The sequence below is a fragment of the Thalia democratica genome, chromosome 2 (assembly GCF_965202585.1).
Source record: "Thalia democratica chromosome 2, ktThaDemo2.hap1.1, whole genome shotgun sequence".
Classification (NCBI taxonomy): Eukaryota; Metazoa; Chordata; class Thaliacea; order Salpida; family Salpidae; genus Thalia; species Thalia democratica.
The window spans coordinates 50257116-50281341 of NC_139166.1; the positions used below are offsets into that span (position 1 = coordinate 50257116).

Sequence of the window (24226 nt, forward strand, 5' to 3'; positions counted from 1 at the left end):
CTTTGTGGCCAATAGGTACATAAAAATTAAATAAATCAAATAAAAATATTAAAATACCATTAAATGATAAAAGAATAAATTGCCAGCTGGTGTAGTGGTCTAAAGATGATTTTAAAAGCTCTCTAAATTGAACTTTTCAAGGTTTAAAAGCTTCACACAATATTATTATATACAATCAACTAAGAAAAATAAAACTTTAGTGATTATATTGGACATTTTTTAAGTAAAATTGTACTTACTAGTTGAAAAACAATACTTAATCAAAAGTTATTTACACTAAGTAACAATTTATAATGGGAACTAAAAGCATCTTAGTAAAAAGTTTCCCAGAAAAAAAATTCCACTTTAAAATTTTTACCTATTATCATGTCACAATTAAAATTTTATTTGAAATCTATTTCAGCTGGGCAAAAACGAGCATTTTTTGTTACGGAAACTTATAATCTTTCAGTGTTATAAATTCAACATTCATTATTGAAAGTTTATCAAATAACCAAAATAAAGTCAATAAACAACGTTTTTAATGATATTTTAAGATTTTTTTTTTCTTTTTTCTTTTTTTTATGGGGTTCACATGAAACAGGAAATCAGTCGTCAAAACACGCCCCTGATCAATAATAAAGCTGACTTTTTAGTATTAAATTATAGTATAAATAAATTTAATACTACAATAAAACAATACCAGTTTTAAATAAAAAGTCAATACTAGTTTAAAAATAATAGTTTTGTACCAGTAACTTTATTGTAACAAGTTTATTTACTATATATGTATGTATGACGGAAGTTTAATTTATAGAACAAAGTTTTGCTTTTGTAACACTAATTGACTTTTAGAAATACTACTATAATCTTTGAAACAGTGTTTTAAAGAAATAAACTAGTTTACTAACTTAATGGTAATTGCATATTAACTTTGAGTTGTAATTTTTTATTAAATTGTTTACACTAACTTTTAAATTTTGTATATTTTTTGAAAATACTAAAATATTATGCATAAATAAATTAAAAAATACAGCTATATATTTTCTCTTATTAGGGTTATTTTAATAAACACAAGCTACTGACTTTTAAATTGCTTTGAAACTTAACGAAAGTTATTGAAAAGTATTACGTTATACTTCTTGCTAAAGCTTCAAGAAACTAGCTTGGCCTACTACTACAACTTACTTTTATGTGGATCTCTGCTGAAAGAATTTGCGGTGTGCTGTTTACGAGCGTGAACTTAGCTTGACAGCGTTTTTTAGAATTTTATAAAAATGTCTAAACTTTAGACCAATTATTTTCCTTATCTTAATAGCTAATTATGAACTTTTTTTTGGTCTTGAGAACGGTCCTTTGTCTTTTATTATAAAAAAATCCATTGGATTGGGGTTTGACTTTTTGAGTGGGGCCCCTTTAAAAATTTTAATTTTTTTACTATTTTTTTATTTATACAAGCTTTTCTCCAATAATAATATTTATTTTTCAAATTTTTTTTTAAACATACTTATCAAAATGATTTTAATGATATCGTAAATATTTTTTTTTCACTTTTTTTTTTATACCATAAGCCTGAATAAACTTTTCAGAAAAATTCCAATTTTGCACGATTTTCGTTTTTTAGATTTAAATAAAACTTTAAATAAGTAGATCATCAAAAAAAGTTCCAAAAATCTAGTAGTAAAATAAGGGTTAGTTCTTAGTGTCAACACAAGCAACCGACTTAAAGGTTTTTATTTATTTTAAGTTAAGAATATAATAATTTTATTATAAATTAGTACATTTTTTTAGTCGTCAAGAAACTAATTTGACCTACTACTACAACTTACTTTTATGTGCATCTCTGCTGAAAAAATTTGCGGTATGCACTTTGAGGTAACAACCTCAAATATTCTAGGTCACATCAAAAGTTTGTTCAAAACATTTTTTAGTATTGTTAAACAATTAAATAAATTTGTCAAATTTTTATATAACTAAGAAAACAGTTGGTAAACTTCATATATGTAAGTGTTTACTTGAAAAATTACTGTTTGTTTCAAAATATTGTAAAAACAAAGTTTATTGTAAAAATGACAATAAGACCAAAATGTTAGTTTTAAAATCTCCGCAATTCAAAAAAAAAGATTAATACGAATATTATTTAAAACTAGATAAATTTTTACAACTGTCATTTGAAAAAAGTTACAATTTATCTGCAGAAGGTCAAGCTGGAATAACTACGAATAAGAACACAGGTCCACATTACGAAAATATAAAGAGTTTGTTTAAATTTTTCAAAAGGCTTTGAAGCAGGGTATGGTATATAGACAATAACATATTAGGAGAGCACAAAACAAAAACATTTAATTATGTTTGACATTTATAAATCTAACATTTATTCCTAACAAGAGTACATATCAATACTTAGTATTGTTTTTAACTGTATATAAAATAAAAAAGATACAACTTTTATTAGAAAAATAAAAATATAAATTATTTCGGGATACATACTTTTTATTTTTATAATTATCCAAGTTTTGTTGTTTATAAAACTATTAACACCATTTTGTAAACTAAATCAAAATATTATCTAACATAAAACATAATATTGAAACAAAAGTTAGTTCAAAAGAAATGTGTAGTTATGTCGCGTCATTACGCGATAGGTCGCTTTTATTTTAGTATAATATCTATCTGTTTAAATTGGTATTTAAAAGTAGATAACTTATGTAAAACTAAGACTATTTTTAACCTTATATTAAAAGAATATTGAAAATAGAAAGTGTTCATTAAGAATATCAAATGAACAAATTGTTTGATTTTCTTTAAACAATCTTAAAATCTTAAAGTCTATTGTGGTGTGCGACCCAATGACCGAGAGGTCTTTTTGTATACCTAGGTACTATGACTGAAATTTTTTTGAGCATTTTCGTTTTTTTTTTAATTGTGTTAAATAAACTTACTTTTAATTGAACATATTTTTCAAATCAGCTAAACTAGGTTTTAATCTAATAAAATATAAATAATAAAAACTAATAGTCTAAAACAAGTTTTTTATTTTTCAATTTTTTAATACTACTCATGACTGTTCCATACAAAAATATTTATGATATTATGTAGCATTTACCTCTATTATCCAAATCTATATTTAAAATTCTACTATCAGTTAATTTTTTTTTTACATTTTTTAACCTTCCTGCTTATATAAAAAGTATAAGACATAGTCTAAATTTTCTATAAGAATAGTCCATAAGTTAAAGATAAGAGCATTCATTTAATAGAAAATAGCTTGATTTGATTTCGCAACTAGTTAATATTTTTAAAGAAGTGTTCGATCTTCGATGTCTTAATATAAATGACACTCTACTTGGTACTTTTCTGAAGAGAAAACTTATTATAACTCAATTCAAGAATCATCAAACTTATTTTGTATACTTTGGAAAATATTAAACACACAGAAAACTTTTCTGTACAAAACTAGCATCATAAAACCTTTAAATTTATTATAATTTTTTTTCATTAGTTATAAAACGTATACATCCAGTAATTTTGAAATCTTTCACAAACTAACTAATAGTTTTTTGTAGAAACCTTTCATCTAACATGCTTCGTTTTATTATGGAGTTTATTATTTTGAAACATTTTACAAGCACTTTGTTTTGAGCTGATTGCAATTTTGTGTCACTCACATAAATCACCTACTAGTTCTATAATAGTTGTTATATCTATTTAGAAAACTTATGTACAATATATTAAAACGTTAAAAAATTTAAAGTATCTTATTTGTATACCTGTATATTTACAAAGACTTAATCATCCGTTCTTAAATAAAATCTTAAGTTTTACGTTATAAACTGCATCTCTTTGCAACTAAGCTTAATAAAGGGGTAAAATATCAGATAGCTACATTTGAATTTTTTATTATTTTTTTACATCTACTTCAGCTGATAAATAACTAAATTATATTTCAAACCATTAGTCGGCAGTCATTTATTAGTATCTAGTTAGGTTATTTAGAAAAATTGTTTACGGGGCTGCCGTAATAAAACAAGTGCTACAAAATTCTTTATAAGATAAAACTTTTAATATAAAGACCTTTAAATAAAACTGTTTACTAACACTTAATTTTTTTTTAATTGTGAATACTTACTAGAAACATCTTCAGTTTGTTTGCTTCGCACAAGCTGTTTGGAAGCTAAAAAATACTATGAGGACCAGTAGTTTCTGCTTGGCGTTCCTGATCTGGCCAAGCGGTCGTATTTTACCAACTGCTGTATTTGATGAAGACATTATAGTATCAAAAAGGTACTTTGTTACAATAAGCCATTATATACAATATATAAAGCATTATAAATAATAGCTACTAGCTAGGTACTTGACGCTTTCTTCAAGACATACTGTTTTATTAAAGGTTTAAAAAAAAATTCATAACTCTTTAAAAAATTCAAAAAATCATTTAGTAGCCTTAAATGAGTTACAGACCTAAACTAAAAATGTTATAGTTTTTTAAATGACAAACAAAAAATACGCTCAAAATATTTGGTCGTAGGACCTAATGCTTGGAGAACCTTATCGTAAAGTAAACCTTTCACGGGATATCCTGTGCAAGCAGCATAAAGTTACCTATATTAATGGACAACAACAAAATTATAAAAAAAATGACAAAATAACAATGAAACGAAAAATCTAGCTGCATGATTTAGTCAAAATAATTTTTGATATTTAAAAGTTTATTTTTTAAAATATTTAGTACCATTGTTATAATTTTCATCGATTAATTTAAGTTCGTTTTGCTGAAAGTTTGAATACTTTTGAAAACTTAAAAAAACTCAAAACAACTTTTGATATACTGTTTTTTTTTAAACATCTTTAACTTTCCTATTGAGAAAAAGAAGTAAATTTTTTCCTATACAATTAGTTTTAGAATTGAAATTTCAAAGTGTCTCATGTTGTTTAACTTTAACGTGTATTTTCATCTTAATTTATAAGTAAATTGCAGGCCTGATATTTTAATTAACTTGTTAAATTACAGCTGCAGCCCATATTTTACCATCCCTACTCTGAAATCTCGTCATACTTTATTCTTATAGTTTATTTGTTTAAAAAAGAAACACTTTATTGCGATAACTTTCATTTTCATATCACTTTCTTTATATAAACTTTTTAAGTAATAAAAAAAGTTTTCTTAATTGTTAGGCTATTAGCTAAGATAGAAAATATTAATTAAATTTTTAAAGGATTAAGCACAGCTATGTATTAATACTTCATTCTGACCACTACCTTCGTTGACTTTATATATAAAAGTAAAATATTTGTTTTAAATTAGCAAAGTGATATGACTTAATTTTTTAAATATTAATTGCTTTTATATCTAATTTAACAAACCTACCAAAGTCTGATATACTAGTTTGTTGTACTATTTGTAAATTAAATCTTGGTATATTCTTTGCTTAAAAACACCTTTTACTAAAATAATACTTTTAAAGCCTTTTATTAAAGAACAAATAAGTTGCATTGCGTTAATCATTTATTATCTGTTTTTAAAAGTAAACAAAATGGTGTTAAACAAATAGGTTACAACTTAGTATTTCTCATTTTCATTTGTATAGAAATTAATTTAACATGGATGATTTATTACAATTTTATGCTTAAACTGTTGCTTTGTTAGAAGCCTTAGTGATGTTTTTTTTTCTAAGTGTAAAGAATATAACATTTGTTAAAACAGAATCTATCTAGAATAAATCAGAAAAGCAAGCGGTAAAAGTTATATTTAAGGCTACTTAGAATACGTTTTAAAGTTTTCAAAAAACTGGAAGATGAAGTATTTACATTAATTGTCTAAATGTTGACTAACACAAAACTTTTAGTATCAGCTTTTTTCATTAACATAGCTGTTGAACTTTAAGCAATGATTTTACTTTTTAATTTTGTTTTAGTACCAGCTTTAGTTGAAAAACGGCTATAAAAAGTCCAACGAAACCTAGGTAACTAGCGTTTAGATTTGCGTTGTACAAAGACCAAAAAAATATACATTTTATTAATCAAATTAGGACATACTGAAAGTAAAAGTTACGCTTGTCAACTACTTTTACAACTTGGTACATAGTAGTAAAACAACTGAATTACATTAAACTTATTATTGCAATGCTATTTACTTGTAAGGTTTGTTTTCAAATGTTGTTCTTTACAAAACTATCAATAGTTTCTTTTGTCTTACAGCTCTTGTAAGATCAAGGAAATAAAAAAACAGACCTTTGATATCTTTTAAAAAGTAATAAGAATTTTTGTTCAACAACTTTCCTTTTCTTTTAAACTGAAAAACCCATTTTTGGAACTTTTAAAGTCAAAATTTATTTTAATATCTAATTAATTGAAATCGAAATGCTTTCAGTTTTTGTTTCAATGTAGTTCGCAAAGAGATAAGCCTTTGTTTAAAACAGCAAAAGTCGTTCTTGAAACTTTTAAAAGATATTAAACTTTTACTTCATACTGATTAACAAGAACCAAAATAGTATAAAAACCTTTTACAACGATAACCAAATATCATGCTCACTTTTCCTTAACATATTTCGTTTATTAGTGTTTTATAGAGATTGGCAGTTTCAATTAAATATCTTCCTTGGATAACTATTAAAAACTAAACCCAAAAATGAAAACGAATAGTGTTTTAAAAAATCGTTTAATAATTTATTATTTTTTGAACGACAAAAATAGCGATTAAAATATTTGTTCCTAGGACCTGGTGCACGAAAAACATTCGGTCATCGTGTTTTTAAGTCTTTAATAGCACATGAATGTTTTAAAATGAAAGTAAGGTTATTGAATAAAAGAGTATTTTGAAAAAATCGAGAACTAAACAGATTTATCATTATAAGTTCCACTTACCTCAAAAGTTTTCCGTAAAGTAGTACACTTATTAATCTATCTTCGTTTTTAACTTAAGTTTCTTTTGTTTATCTAGTTTGTGATTACGTACATTTTGGTAAAACTTAACGTTTTGGAATCGATATTCCGATCGAAATTAACCAAAATCGAAGTTTTTTGGTTAAGTTCTATTCGTCTAAATTTTGAATAAACTAATTAGATGCTAAAACGAACTGTATCAATTAATTTAGGCATTTAACTAAAATAAAAATTAATTAAGTTATGTAAGAATACCACCACTAGATAATTTATAAATATTATCTAATTTATTGATTATCTATTTAATATAAAATGTATATATCAGCTACAGCGTATCTTCCTCATGTTAATTTAGATTATATCCTACTTGTCGTATATAAAAGATTATTAACTTTACTACACGACCAACAACTGCATCTGAGACAAGCCACGACTGGTTTCTACTTAGTCATAATAAGATGTTTTAATGAATTTCTGTACAAATTTTAAGATATTTTTAGATCGGACAAGGTTAAAGTAGTTATCTACTTTTAACCATTTTTTTAAATTGGTACAACAGACATTCAGTATAGTTGTAACTTCTTCAGTTTGCGGATTAGATTCATCAGAAAGTTATCCACGGAGAGAAATTGTTTAAAGTTTAGTGGGACGCAAATTGCTAATAGAAGTCATTTTAAAGCCAAAATTGAATCGTACATAATCACTGGCGTGTAATGAACATCAAATTAATTTAGCATATTTTTAATGTAGGTTTTTAACAGAACGCTTTCAAGTTAAACAGTACATTGCGGACCGTAATTGTGTTCCCACCCTTTCTGTAAAAAGAGTGTACTTGCGTAAATTTTCAATTAATCAAGAGATCATTTACAACAAGAAAACTATTACTAAACTTAACGCAGCTGACCTTTGTTAACTTCAAGTTTATTATTTATTTGTTAACGTAATATAATGAGAAGTTCTTTTATATTGGGGTGGGTAACTTACGGCGTAAGCTAATCTTGGCCTGTTAAACCAAACTTTAAAACTTACAATAGACCTGGTTGATTTTATATACAGAGAAAAATAGGTAACGTTTATGATAGATTTGGAATTTAAAAAAGACCAAAAAAAAAAAAAGAACTTCATTGATGAAATTTGTAAATCAAATAAAATTTATCTACTCTGGCCGACTTAGGCCTAAGTTTCTCCGCATCTGGCCTGCCGATTAAAAAAATTTTCAGCCCAATTTTGAACATTCTTATATTTATGGCTTATGTCTATTACCTAGGACTAAATGAACTTGATAATAATCAGATTTACGCGAAATTAATCAAAATGTATAGTTTATGAAGGTACATCAGGCTATACCATCTATTGTAGCTTAAGCTTTGAAAATATCAAATAAACATATTTTTAACATCCATACTCTTCATATATTTTAAATACATGTACCATCAGTCTGGTTTAAACAAAGTTTGCTCTTTGCAAATAATCTTATCCTTTACAACTATCCTAATTTTTAAACTTGAAGTTAGTTACTTAGCATTTTGTCTAAAGTCAATATGTCAACAGTTCTAAAGTATAAAGTCACATATAACATGTTAAATTGAAAAAAAAAAGCTTAGCCAAACAGTAGTTCTGAAACTGATAATAAAAAATGAAGGATTGTCAATATGTACTAATGAACTTATTAATTCATAAAAACAGATGTCTACCTTTTATAGAGTTTAATTACAAACTTTACTTCTGGTACTTAAACTAGACTGTTTAAGAATGTTTTACGTACGTAAATAAAATTCTAGTTTACATGTATATTTTTGCTATTTAGCGCACACTACTCTAGATGAAAATTTATTTAGTAGTTTCAGATTCAAACACAAATAATAATTACCAAAACACTGACTTTTTAAAATTTTTAATGAAATTTAAGTTAATACATAACCTTTTAACTTTTAATTTGAGGTATCATTGATACTCTTTAATTTATTAGCACGTACACAGCAGAGTAACAAACAAATAACTTAGTTAAAATTTTATAAAACAGATAAGAAAGGCCAGTGTTGAGCATCAAATCTAACAAATGTAAATTTAAAGCTAGTTAGACAGATCAAACATGTATCTTTGTGTTTATTAGTTAAACATGGAGTGATGTAGAGAAAATTAGTAAATGACTTAATAAAACTTTAAGCTTCCTCTTCACCTTCTTCTTCTTCATCAAACTCTCCTTCTTCTTCAGCGGTGGCATCCTGGTATTGTTGGTATTCGCTGACCAAATCGTTCATGTTGCTCTCGGCTTCGGTGAATTCCATCTCGTCCATACCCTCTCCTGTGTACCAATGCAAGAAAGCTTTTCTTCTGAACATAGCTGTGAATTGTTCGGAGATACGCTTGAAAAGCTCCTGCAAGAATGATTTTATTTGTTATTTGTAACTTTGATCAAATAAACAAAACAAAAAAGTTAGCTTTGTTGAAATCAAAGTTTTATCAATTAAATATAAAAAACAAACTTGGATGGCTGTGCTGTTTCCAATGAAGGTAGCAGACATTTTGAGGCCACGTGGAGGAATGTCACAGACAGCGGTCTTGACGTTGTTAGGGATCCATTCGACGAAGTAGCTGCTGTTCTTGTTTTGAACGTTAAGCATCTGTTCGTCGACTTCCTTCATTGACATGCGTCCACGGAACATAGCTGCTACGGTCAAGTAACGTCCGTGTCTTGGATCGCAAGCAGCCATCATGTTCTTGGCATCAAACATTTGTTGAGTAAGCTCAGGAACAGTGAGGGCACGGTATTGTTGAGAGCCACGGCTGGTAAGTGGAGCGAATCCGGGCATGAAGAAGTGAAGACGGGGGAATGGAACCATGTTGACGGCTAGTTTGCGGAGATCAGCGTTCAATTGACCTAGAAAAGTACTTTATAAGTTTTCCAAGAAAAAAATTGTTATATGCACTGCACATATTTAAGTATATAATTAAATTGGCCACACTTTAATATAAACAAACCTGGGAATCTAAGACATGTTGTTACTCCACTCATGGTGGCGGAAACCAAATGGTTAAGATCACCGTATGTTGGGGTGGTAAGTTTAAGGGTACGGAAACAGATATCGTAAAGAGCTTCGTTATCAATACAGTAAGTTTCGTCAGTGTTTTCTACAAGTTGATGTACAGATAAGGTGGCGTTATAAGGTTCTACAACTGTGTCTGATACTTTGGGTGATGGTACAACGCTGAATGTGTTCATTATCCTGCATAGATAAAATAAAATTAAAATATGCTAATCTACCTTGTTGATATACAAGCAGCTTAATTTACCTGTCAGGGTATTCTTCACGAATTTTACTAATAAGGAGTGTACCCATACCGGATCCGGTACCACCTCCAAGGGAATGTGTAAGTTGGAATCCTTGAAGGCAATCACAGCTCTCAGCCTCTTTTCTGACGACATCGAGAACGGAGTCTACGAGCTCAGCTCCTTCTGTGTAGTGACCTTTGGCCCAGTTGTTACCAGCACCGCTTTGTCCTGTTGAAATTTTTGGTTACTAATCGAAGGTATAAAATTAAAAAGAACTTAAAAAAAAATTTATGATCAAATTTGCCAATTTTTTTTTGAGAAGTTTCTTCCAGGTTTTTAGAAGTACCTGTTTTTGGATCTATTTTTAGATCAAAGCAAAGTTTAAGGTAAAAAACTGTGCTGAGTAGTATAACAACGAGGAAAGAATACTATTAAGCTACCTTGATTGTGTTATTTAATTTAAAAAAAATGATGAGAGCAAAAAAAAAATCATTTGTTTGGTAGATATTTCTTGTTAAATTGAAATTATAATACTTAACATGTTAAAATTGTTAAAAATATAAGGTTTTTTAGTTTATTTTTGTTTTGTTCAAAACTTCAGATTTCTTTTAATTTCTGAAATTCCAGGTTTTTTTTTTGCCTAAATTGTCAAATTCCAGATTTTTCCAGAATTCCAGATTTTTAGGCAATCCAGTATGATACATTTTTATGATATCTATTAATTGGGACAAAATACTTGGTTTGGTTCAGAATAAAAAAATAATTTTATGATCAAATAGAGTTTTGTTAAAAAAATATATACTAAAAGCGGTCTTAAATACATAGTCAACATAACATTAGAATTTCATTTTGATTTATAAAACATCCATAATATTATATTTCCATTAAATACTAAAAAGTTGTTTCTTTTAAGAGACAGTTTTGTTTTTTTTATTTGGTTTTATTTATAATTAAACATATCTGTCAAGAAAAACTAGCTAATAACATTTCAAACATATTTATAAAAATAATTGTTAAATAGAATATTACAGAACTGATATTGAAGAACTGAAAAAGATTTTATTTTGAAATTTAACTTAATTATTCTTCCACAAAATATTAAATTACTTAGTATAAAATATCTTATTGAATAAAAAAAAAAATTTTTTTTTAGTTTAATTTATAAAACAAAACTCAATTTTTTTGTGGATTTTGTATCTACTATTTATTATTATATTTTAAATTTCATTCATAAGATAACTTATTTTATTAGCTTTTTATGGTAAAAAAATGTTTTATTTCCAAATAAAATAAAATTCTACTTAAACTTAAGTAAAAAAACTTTCCCAAACAGTACAAAATGTTCAAAAGAAATTGTTATACTTCTTTAAATATGTTTTATGATGAATAAAAATCTATATGATACTTATGATAGAATTTTTGTATTTTCTCAAAATTATTAATTTTTAATGTAGAAATTATTCAAAATTCCAGTTATTTTTCTAATTCTAGGCTTTTTTCCCAAGAATGTCAAATTCCAGGTTTTTTGACAACCCTGATTTAACTATATATACAGTTCTTTCGGTATCTTTTTTATTAAAAATCTATCTCTTACTATAGTTTGTAATTGGTAACTTTTTAAAACTCTTAGTCAAATTTATTTTTATAAATTAGAAATTTGTAATCAAGAATTGTGAATTTTAAAACAAAAGTTTTATTTACTAGGAAAATAAACTTTTTTTAACCATAAAAAACTAATAAAAAAAAGTTTGATAAATAATTGCTTTTAATTTCAGAAGTTATTTTCAAAAATTTTGATGTTAATTGCTTTAAAAATATAGAAGTATACTTTTCTTAAGTTTTATAAAATTCCAAGAAAGTTGACCATTAAATTTTTGTTTCTTTAACTTATTAAACACAGTTCTTAAAAGTTGATTGAAACTTTTATGGTCTAATAAATTATCTTATATACCTTGAAATTTCCAGAGAAACATCGATTTTTGTAAAATAATAGGTAACTCCATATATGGTACTAATATTCATTTTATAAACTTATCTCAAATGAAATTGTATTTTTATTTTGAAAATTAATTTTTTGATCCACAAAAATAAACCAATAAGTTTGGCGAATTGCCTTTAACATTAGAAGAGTTATGTTCAAATATTTTGAGGTAGACTGCTCTAGAAATCTAGAATAAGTTAAGCAAGTTTTAAAAAATTCCAAGAAAACTGAACATGGAAAAATTTTCTCTTTAACTCATGTTTAACAAAATTTTGAAAAAACTAGAAATTTTCCATAAGTTAATTGAAATTTTAATATTATAAAAAAATATAGTATTTACTTTGAAATTATTAAGGGTCAATACTGATTTTTGTAAAAAGTAGTTTAGTCTCCTTAATAAAGTACTAATAATCATATTTTCAACTTGTAAAAACTAACCAAAGACAAAGTTGTCTGGGCGGAAAATTTGACCGAATGGGCCGGACCTCACGGAGTCCATGGTACCTGGTTCAAGATCCACAAGGACTGCACGTGGGACGTATTTGCCACCAGTGGCTTCATTGTAGTAAACGTTGATACGTTCTAATTGGAGGTCACTGTCTCCATGGTATGTTCCGGTGGGGTCAACACCGTGTTCGTCTGAGATAACTTCCCAGAACTGTTGAAAAAAGGTTTAAATAATTAAATCACATTGTTTAAATTTTTGCTTTAATGCCTACTTTAGCTAGTAGTTGAAATTTCAGCATACAGTTTAAAAAAACTAAATATTAGTACAAATTAATACATTTTGTGCCATCAAATCAAAATATTTAACTGTTATTTAGTAGATGCTTAAGTCAGCTACATTTTTATTTATATTGTCTATTCATGGGCTTATTAAGATTTCAAATTTTATTAAAATGAATATCTAATGCTTTAAAACATTTTATTTTATTAATTTTTTTTCTCAAGTTAATCAAATTATTTTACCTAAATTAATTTAATATTAATTGAAAGTACTGATGTTCTCATTTACATTTTTGAACTCTTATTCAAGTTTGCTGTAATTCATTATCAGATTTCAAGATACTTAATTTTCTTTTATTTAACCCTATATTTATTGAAATATCAGTCTTTACTTTTCATACTATGTATTTTATCAACAACTGATATATTTGTAACTATTAAACAAAATTTAATTATAATTAATTAAAAACTTAGTTTAATAACAAAAATTCTACAACAAAACTTTATCATCCAGTAATCACCATTGAGAATGAATTAAAATACTGTGTACCTAGTCAACTAAAAAAAGGTTATGAATTTAGTTTAGTTATGCTAAAATAAGTTTTATAAAATAAAAAATATATACCTTGGCACCAATTTGGTTACCACATTGACCAGTTTGCAAATGAACAATTTCCCTCATGTTTTTTAATCAAAATTTCCTAATTACTTAGCAACTAAAGGGCGGTACCGAAGAAGCTAAATGAACAGCTTCAAATGAAAACTAGATTAAGCTGAAGCGCGTTGCGCGCGAGAGAAAAAAGTTTCACATATTCATCCGCGTTATGTTGGCGCGATTAGTTTGAATTTTTACCGCATGCTAGCTTGAAACTGATAAAAAATATATTTGAACGTTAATTGCACGCTTAGGTGATTATAAGCGAAATCGTTTTAATAAATTTGAATACTTAAACAGTTTATAGAAATGTCTTACGTACACGTTTATATTAATCAAGAGATTATTATGCAACCATAACTAAATTTCAGTTTAATTTCTCGCGTTTTTCTCCGTATCAAGTTTCGTTTTTTTTAATAAGTTACCATAACAACGATAAAATCAAACAGTTTTTATTAACCATGTACTGCTACTTCTATTTTTCAATATAGCTTTAACAAACACTTTATAAAATATTTGACTTACCTTTGCTCCAATTTGGTTACCGCACTGGCCTGCTTGAAGATGGACGATTTCACGCATGTTTGTTGATTAAAATTTTCTAAAGTAGACTTCGTATAAAAATAGCTAGTTGAGACAACTGTTATCGTTGGACTCAATTCTCGAATGCAAAGCCCAAGATTTTTCTGGAGGTATTTAAAGAGTTAGTATCGATGGAAGGTAAAAACGTTAGCAACGAGCCACTTGAGCGCATTCAGCCACAGCTTTACAGATAAGGCGAAGAGAAAAGCAGCGCTAGTTTTCATTTCAGTCGAATATAGAAAGAGAAAGAGAGGCGACGGACATAACGGTCTATTTTCTTACATTTTAGTGACAATAGCACAAAAGGACAGGCGCTTTAAAACGAGAAAAAAGGCGCGTTGGTTGTTTTAGCAACTGCTAGCTTTCTAAATTCATAAAAATGGGGAAGAAAAAAAACTTTTGTTGTTGTTTTAGCTATTAGATACAGCATACAAATCTTAAAAGCAAACAAAAACTTGGTTTTAAAACTGAAACTACGCTTAACTTTTTAAAGGAAACTATTAAAACAATTAATGAAATACTTTTTAGTTTTAATAAGTCATTTTTAAAGTATGATTTCTACAAAATCTCAGTAAAAAAAAAACAAATTCATTTAAAGTTCACTATTCTAAACTACTGTTTACCTAACTTAACGAAAACTTTTGAACAATTATCTTTATATGATTTGTCTAACATATAAAATAACTTAATAAGTTTTTATAACAACCAAATTGTGTCAAAATATATTATTTAATTTTCGCAATTTCTTAACAAAAAAAAAACTAAAGAAAAACTCCAGCTTATATTCAATAGATTTTCAATTAAAACTTGTTTAAATTTATATACAAGTTATTTTGTATTATTCTTAACTCGGATTTAAAAAGAAAAGTTTTAGTGCTATGAAAATAAAACTTCGTTTAGTTCTACACAGCTTGCTTAAATGATTATCTAAGCAAACTGTCAAACTTATTAAAATTATTTACATATACGTCGCTTGGAATTTTTTTAAGAGCCAACTCATCTAAAACGTGTCAAAGATTTAAACTTAGAATATTTTATTTAAATAAAGCTACTGATCAAGAGTTTTTGCTTCAATTCAAGCATTTTTTAACTTTGATTCTTTAAAATATTTATTTGCTTAATTTAAGAAAAACACATTTGTGTTTTATAAAATAAAGTTTTATATCATAACTACCGATTTCAAGAAAACAATTAGTTTGTCTTTTTTAAAAGGTCTTCAATCATAAATAAAAAAAAAATAACAAAATTAAAATACATTAGCATGAGTGCATAATGTTATAAGTTAAACATAACCAAAAACATAAATATAAACAAATAAAAAATTCATAGCATGGAAAAGATTATTTTATTTACTTATTCAAAATAAAAACAGATCGAAATCCTTAATTTTTAAATAAAATGTCGTAAATATTTTTTTCGTGTGTTTGTCCTTGTCCTTTATTTTATACGTAAAATTATAAAATAGTTATTTTTAATCCTTTTTAACCAACAAAAGTTCTTTGTGACATTTGAAATTATTTCTATAAATAAGCAACATACTCTTCAGTGAACGAAAATTTTTGAAAAAAACAACTTCAAAGGTAAAGTTGTGTTTCTGAGATGCTTCTACGCTTTTGTTTGTTGATTTTTATTGAATTTCGTTCATTTATCTACTATTTCGAACCATACTACAGTTTAACAAAGTTAAAAATATCTACAAAAAGAATTGATTACAACTTGACCTAGTGTTTTTTCTTAAACCCGGATAGAACACCGTCTTATATATTTTTTGAAAGAACCGGATGCTACTTAGCTTCTGTAAGATATCACTGAGTGTTTGAAATTAGTTATAACACTTTTTACGAAAGACCGCATACCATACATGTTGTTGATAAATTAAAATGATTGAATTAATCTTTAAGCTTTTAGATTAAATAAACTTTTGTAAAATCTATGTTTTAGTAATACAACAACATCAAATATAGATTTAAACAAATATCATTAATTATATTGTAAATAGAATATACAATTAGCTTTGTTTTTTATTGCTGATTCGTTTATATGCCCAAACTTATCGACTTGAAATTGTTAACTTTTTAAAAGACACTGAAGTTTGAATCTTAGTAAATATAAAGCTATATAGGATTAACTTTTACTTATAGTAAATATAAGTTAAGACAGACTAATTACGTTTACAAAAATGTTTAAGCTTATTGTTTTAAATTAACAGTGAAAAAGTAAGGTTATAAAGAGGCTTTATCTATATTAAAAAATAAAACTTAAAGTAAGTTAGAAGGTAAAGACGACTTAATAAAACATTTTTAGCAATAAAAAAATTGTATTAGTTTAGATACTGTTGTAAATATTGTTTCATCGTGGAAAATCTAAAAAACACATATATTAATCAAAGAAATTAATTATTAGCTAAAGTAAAACAATCCAATGTATCAATTTTATGTTTAAATATTTTTTTTAATTTACCAATATCTAAAAACTATATAGAAAAAACTTAAACGGAATTAATAAACTTAAACAGTTTGTTTGACTGTTATACGTACTAAATAAAGTGTTTCAATTTTTGGTCAAATCCTAGTCAAATCTAACTTGTTACAATATGTTTATGTCATATGTAAAAATTAAGACTTTTGCTTTAAATTTGTAACTTCTACTTAATTTTTTTATATTTAAAAGCAGTGGTTCTTAGATTTTAGAACGCAAATGGTTACTAAAAACACGTTTGAAGCTCAGAAACGAGTACTTTAATATAAATATTTATTTTAAGCATTACGTACAAAACCCTAAATATCTTGGTATAAAAAAATAAATTTGTTTTTGTGGTTCTCATCATGAGAAAAAAAAGTGAACATTTTATTAAAAAAAGCTTTAAAATCGAGTCGAGGCTGAAGATCGCTTACATCATTTACTTTTCCACTTAATTTAAAGAATAAAGGAAGGAGTGGAGCGGTAAGCAAACAATAAATAATTCATTCAAGAAAATGAAAAACGGTTGGCAAGTTTGTGCAGAAAAATCGCGTACTCGATCAAACATGCCCGTTTCGCGTGTGTGAGGGGTGGGCACAACGCTTTCTGCCATGGCAACCACTTTTTCATCAAATCACTTTCCAGGTCGACTGCCGTGATGTCACAATCACCTTCAAAGGGCGCGGCGGTGTTTTTCGAACGCGTTTATAAAAACAAGCCTTCTTTTTTTGACGAGCTTTTTATTTATGTACAATGTTTTTGTCACCTGACACTTTTCGTAGCGCTTTAAGAATGTTTAAGCTTTTTTATTATGTTTAATCAACTTGGCAAGGCAAATATGAAGCTCACACGTAAAGTATTAAGAAGTGATGCGATAAGTATACAATGGAATTATTGTTACATTCCGACACAGATTGTACTATAGTTGTAAATCACGTCATAATTTGATTTTTTGATTAAATTAAGTTAAAATTAAAATGTACGTTTTATAAAATAAAATTTATACTGTAAATTTTATTTACCATGTTCGAAAAACTCATTGATTACTTGATAAACTTTTACATAGAATTTTTGATTATTACATTATAAAAAACTTTAAATGACATACTTAATTTAACTCAACGTCTTTAGTCTTACATGATAAAACAACGAATTATCGTGACTAAATGATGAGTTCTAGTGATCTAATGAGAACGAATTTATTCAAAAAAAATTTTTAAACTAACATATATTAAATTTTTTTTAGCAAGGTTAAGACCAGCGTTTTATAGTCTTTGAGGGCTAATGTACAAAGTTACCGAAAAAAGTTCTTCGCTGGCAAAATTATAAACAAAGAATGCTTTGCAGTCTCCAGTATATTTTAAAACTTTAAAATAAACTAAATATCTATATACGAGAGCAAACTTATAAACTATAAGCAAACTTTTTCGCAAAGTAAAAAATACCATGATTGTATAAAGTAAACTAATATGTACTTTAAAAATACTTAAATTTGTTTTTTCTTATCTATTTTTTTTGCTTGACGGGCTACGATTTGCCAACCCCTGGTCTAAACATTCTTTATTACTATAATGAAATTTGGATATGGTTAAACTGCGTAGTTTCAAAAAATAGTTTTGTATTATTTTGAATTCTATTTTTTAGAATTTTTTTTGTACTTATAGTAAATTTATTGACTATCTTAAAACTAACTAAGAAAAGTTTTTAAATATAAACTACAAAGCTTAATATCAAATTTGTCTAGGTTTTTTTAGTAACATAAGACAATTTTTTAATTCTGTTATTAGGCTAGATTAAAAACCATTTATATCTTATTATATTTGTAATTTAATATCTTATTTGATTTCGAAATACAAAAGAATTAAAACTTTAAAAAAGTTATTTAGTTAACGAATATAAAAGTGCTATAATAATTTAACTTATTACAACTTTGACATTTAATCAAAATAGAATTATTTGTTATGAACTTAAAACACGTAGTTATAACATAGTCTAAGTAGTATTTAGAAGTTTCTAAATTGAAAGTTAAGAATTTTAGTAATACACTTCTAAAAAATACCAAAAACATAAAGGAAACAAAATCTAAACAAGACCAATTAGCTTGGTTTTAGTGCGTGTACATTTTGCTTAGTTTATATATTTTACTAGCATAATAGTACATTTTGTGTACTCGACAATTTAATTTAATTTTTGTGATAGGTTTTGAAAATTTTATATAAATTCAACGAAAAAAAAGTTTTACTGTCCAACAGAAAAATCAATAAAAAAAAACATTACAAAAACGGCTAGACGAACAGACAGCAAGGCAGGGATTTTGTCAGAGCGCAATCAATAAATAATTGAGTAGCTTGAAAGGCTGCATATGCTGCAAAATGTGGCATGATGCTTTCCGATTATTGAGAAAAATTCTGTGCTTAGTTCACAAACTTTCTACGTTACAGTTTACATAAAGTTAAAAGTTATTATCGATAGTTGTTACACTAAAATAACAAAAACTGTGTATATTCATTAACTTAATAGGAATTTTAAAACACTTTAGCTAACATAAAATAATACAAACAAACATTTAAAACAACAAAAAATCCAGAAAGACTAAGTTTTTCAATAGAAACACATTTTATGACTTTATTAGCGTTATTAAAAATATATTATAGTTCAATTATACTTATACTTAAATTTTTTGTTTTAAATTTCATGGAAACTACCTAAAAACAGCTTAGTTTTCTCTTTAGTTTAACACAGCTGTTTGATAAAACATGTTTCTCAATTAGTCAGCTTAGTTAAAACTTTCCTATTAATAATCAACAATTTTTCATTTCAAATAAATAATTTTTCGATAGTTTGTATCGTCTTTGATAATTTCGTACTAAAAAAGTTAATCTAATTAATATGTTGTGAATATATAAACTTTTCTTCTAATTTTTATTTCATTTATAGACATCCTTAGACACTTTTGTTAATTTAAAACAATTTTTTGTAAATTATTTTAATGTACATTGTACATCACAATAATACATTTTAAAATATAGTTGAAATGCATAACAGTAAATTGTATTAAGTTTGTTTAGTATGTTAAAGCAATGCATTTTCTTTGATTACTTATATTAAATGAAGAACTAGCTAATCCATGTACAGCTTTTCAGAAAAGCATTGTTGTGATACCTAAATTAAACAAAACAAACATAAGTAAAAAATTTTTGCTGTTTTGGTTTAATAAAATAATACTTTTTTGGATTAATAATTTTGCTTTAAGAAAACTAAGTAATTAAATATTATTGTAATTAAACTTTAAAACAAAATCATTATGTAACATATACTTACTTTGCATTATGGATTGAAATTTTAAACAATTAATTACACTTATGTGCTTAATACTTTATTATAACTAAATTTTGTAAAAAACGCTAAAAAGATTTTATTTTGTTGTTAATTTTTAAGCATTAGTTTTTAAATCAAATTAATTTGTTTTATTATAAAGATAATGCTCTACTAATTATTTGTAATACAAGCGCATAACTGTTTTAATTTATAAGCAAATATTTTGCTGATTTATTATAAACTAGTACTTAAATTAGCTTTTTGTTTTTTATGAAACTGTAACTATGTTGTGCTTACTATCTTAAAGTTGGTTCATTTTAGTCTAAAAAACTAAGACTGCCAAGCATTGCAGAATAAAATTTATTTACGTAAGTCTATTTCGTTGTATAAAATCCAACAACTTATGACAGTTTAAAAAAAAACGTTTTGTTCAGAAAACTGTACTTTCGTTTATTAATTATTTTAAGAAAACTAGCTGTACTTTTAGCTTTAGTGTTTTACAAACATAGCAGATAAATAAAACACAAACAAAAAAACTGTTTTTTTCAATTCATTATGATAATACTTTTTAGTTTTCAATTAGTAAAATTTATTAATCCAAATATGAACATTAGAAAAGTATGATAACTTAAACTTATTTAGGTTATATAAAAGAAGACAACTTTTCAGCTGTAAAAAATTAAGATATATTGCATTAAAAAAAGTATATATATTTCAACTAACAAATTAAACAATTTATTTTGCAAATGTTTAATAAAAAACTTTAGTTTGTCCATTATTGAAATAGAAATGTATTTGTCTTTCATAAAGCATATTAAAGTAAGTATTTATAAAATACTTAATACAGACTATAAACTAAAATTCGTCTTACAACCTTTTTCTTAGTGTGATTGTCAGATTTACAATCTTCTTGAAAAAATAAAAGATCCAATTGATCAAGTTTAAAATGTTACTAAAAGTTTAATGTAACACTGTGCTGGAGATTTCAACTTTATTTTTAGTTCAAAGTTTAAACTTTGTTTACTTTATAGTTTTTGCATAAGCAGCAATAAATGTTGTAAGTTAGAAGTAGTTAAGTTTAGTTGCCTTATTAAAAGTAAAATCAGTTTGTAAAAGTTGCAAATGAAAAAAAAGGAATTGTACCTTTTTAAATAAAATTACGAACAGATCTAAGAATCTCTAAGTTGTTTTGTTTTAAAATATCATGAAAAAACGGTCATATATACTACAACTAAATAAAATAAAAGGTGTAATTAATTTAATTGTATGATAAAAATGTAAGAAATATTGTTTCAAGTAGCTACAATCGATTTTTGTTATAATAGAGAGTAAGTGATACTTTTTATAAAAGTAAGTAGCATTGTTTTTTGGTAATACTAGTTTTTAAAGTTAAGTAATGATACATAGTTTAATCGACTAAAATATAATTTCTTGAATAACAAGAAAAGTGTTCAGTTGAGTACAAGTAGACAAACACTTGGTTCAATCTGTTAAAGTAACCATAAAGTAACAAATACTTAGAAAAACTAGTTACAACTAACGTTTTACAGTCAATTAAAAATATTTCAAAATGCGTGAGATTCTCCATATGCAAGTAGGCCAATGTGGCAATCAGATTGGAGCAAAATTTTGGGAAGTAATCTCAGACGAACACGGTATAGACCAATCAGGATCGTACAATGGAGACAGCGACCTCCAATTAGAACGTATCGACGTTTACTACAACGAAGCCACTGGTGGCAAATACGTCCCGCGTGCAGTCCTTGTGGATCTTGAACCAGGTACCATGGATGCAGTGAGGTCCGGCCCATTCGGACAACTATTCCGTCCTGACAATTTGATCTACGGACAAAGTGGTGCTGGTAACAACTGGGCCAAAGGTCACTACACAGAAGGAGCTGAGCTCGTAGACTCCGTTCTCGATGTCGTCAGAAAAGAGGCTGAAGGTTGCGATTGTCTTCAAGGGTTCCAACTTACACATTCCCTTGGAGGTGGCACAGGATCCGGTATGGGGACACTCCTTATTAGTAAAGTGCGTGAAGAATATCCTGACAGGTATGATAAACTTCAAAAATATATTGTAATACAAATTTATGCTTTTAATGTCAATTACACTGTTTTTTTTATTGTAGGATAATGAACTCATTCAGTGTTGTACCATCACCCAAAGTATCAGACACAGTTGTAGAACCTTATAATGCCACCTTATCTGTACATCAACTTGTAGAAAACACTGACGAAACTTACTGTATTGATAACGAAGCTCTTTACGATATATGTTTCCGTACTCTGAGATTAACCACACCAACATACGGTGATCTTAACCATTTGGTTTCTTCAACCATGAGTGGAGTAACAACATGTCTTAGATTTCCAGGTTTGTTCAAAACGTGTGATTATTTAAAAAAAGATATATATCTTATTATATACTTAAACTTTATTAAACATATTTTTTACCAGATCAATCGATCTTAGTATGTTTTTTTATGTATAACTACTTTTCTTCAGGTCAATTGAACGCTGATCTCCGTAAACTAGCCGTCAACATGGTTCCATTCCCCCGTCTTCACTTCTTCATGCCCGGATTCGCTCCACTTACCAGCCGTGGATCTCAACAATACCGTGCCCTCACCGTTCCTGAGCTCACGCAGCAAATGTTTGACGTCAATAACATGATGGCTGCTTGCGACCCGAGACACGGACGTTACTTGACCGTAGCAGCTATGTTCCGTGGACGCATGTCTATGAAGGAAGTCGACGAACAAATGTATAACATTCAAAACAAAAACAGCAGCTACTTTGTGGATTGGATCCCTAATAACGTAAAGACAGCCGTTTGTGATGTCGCACCGAAGGGTCTTAAGATGTCAGCGACCTTTGTTGGAAACACAACAGCTATCCAAGTAATTTTTTTTATAAAGTTTAATAATGTATTTTATTAATGCTGCAAGTCAACTTTTTGTTCTAAATTAAACTGGTATGATAAGGTATTTAACTCAGTCTGCTTAAAATAAGTAAATATTTTTTGATAATAATCATGTATATTCTATACAAAGTTTCTACAAATACGTAGGAATAAAATTTAGTGTTACAATTTATTGATTAAAAAGTATATGTAAGTTAATTTAAAATCACGAGAAAACTTCATTGATACTTTTTTTTAAGTATTGCGTAGTAAATGGTCAACAATCAAAAACATGATTAACTTTACACTAAAAAAAGTTCACAAACAACATTTAAAATGGATTTGAATTATTATTTAAAAAAAATAAAGAATATCTACAATACATGAGTAACTAAAAAATCTCAGTTTCTATAAACCAGAAGTTAGAAAAAATGTTCAAAGTTTCAAACGTGTGAACTTCTTTTAAATTTTTATTAATGTTCTACGTGTTATTGTAACAAATTTATCTTCAGACTACTGTATAAAACTGTATTTATATCAGATAATAAAAAAATCACTTCAACAGGAAATCTTCCGAAGGATATCGGACCAGTTCAGGACCATGTTCAAGAGGAAGGCTTTCTTGCACTGGTACACCGCGGAAGGTATGGACGAGATGGAGTTCACTGAAGCGGAGAGCAACTTGAACGATCTCATATGCGAATACCAGCAATACCAGGATGCCACCGCAGACGAAGAGTTTGTTGATACGGATGATGAAGCAGAAGAAGAGGAAGATGTTGAAGATGAAGCTTGATTCTGAGCACCTGTTTTATTCTGATTCGTAAATAAAATTTTCTGTCTTTTTTTTTTGAAAACTAGCTAATGACTTATTTAATCTTTAACACAAATTTTATTTTATGTTTAGCACTACTACTAATATTAGAAAATATAAATTTGTGAACTAAAAGTCAAATACAGTTTTTGCAGTCTCTATAGTCTATATAATTAAATCCAAAATTTTTCAAAATCTGTTTACAGTATGTTGTTAAAAAATAATTTAAACACACTGGGTTTGAAGTAAATATACCTTTATAAAACTTTTAGTGCTAGCGTACAATTATTAGAACTTACTAAATATATAAAAACACATATTTTTTTAAAAAGTACAATAGAAAAAATGAATGATCCAAAAAATTTTTACTTTGCCATCTTTAAAAGATGTGTTTTTGTATTTTTACTAAGCTCTAATGATTGTACGCTAATGTTAAAAGTTTTATAAAAGTATATTTACTTCTTACCCAGAGTGTTTAAAATGCTTTTCACTGCTCATAAGAAACCATTTGCAATGTCAAGTAATTTTTATACACATTGCTGTGAACAAAATTTTGCAAAATTTAAGGAACATTGTACTATATTATGTGAACAAGGTCAAATAGTAATTAATATTTCAAGTTTTGAAAACTAAAATCAATAATCACTTAA

At 26.8% G+C, this 24226-nt stretch overlaps 2 protein-coding genes across 3 annotated transcripts; one reads left to right on the forward strand and one right to left on the reverse strand.

Annotated features, from left to right (window-relative positions):
- Positions 1–8678: 8678 nt before the first annotated feature.
- Positions 8679–14173, reverse strand: LOC145849627 (tubulin beta chain). Of its 2 annotated transcripts, none has more exons than XM_082954613.1 (6): positions 14023–14173; positions 12555–12774; positions 10156–10363; positions 9844–10088; positions 9348–9742; positions 8679–9239 (listed from the first exon to the last, which is right to left on the reverse strand). In XM_082954613.1, exons 1-6 carry the CDS (start codon positions 14077–14079, stop codon positions 9024–9026), a joined length of 1341 nt encoding a protein of 446 aa, XP_082810739.1. In that variant the 5' UTR covers positions 14080–14173; the 3' UTR covers positions 8679–9023. The 2 variants fall into 2 exon arrangements, with proteins under 2 accessions (XP_082810739.1, XP_082810741.1); XM_082954615.1 differs by lacking the exon at positions 14023–14173 and adding an exon at positions 13468–13599.
- Positions 14174–21427: 7254 nt separating this feature from the next.
- LOC145849616 (tubulin beta chain-like) lies at positions 21428–23558 on the forward strand. Its single transcript, XM_082954588.1, has 4 exons — positions 21428–21912; positions 21990–22234; positions 22366–22760; positions 23328–23558. Exons 1-4 carry the CDS (start codon positions 21428–21430, stop codon positions 23556–23558), a joined length of 1356 nt encoding a protein of 451 aa, XP_082810714.1.
- Positions 23559–24226: the final 668 nt, after the last annotated feature.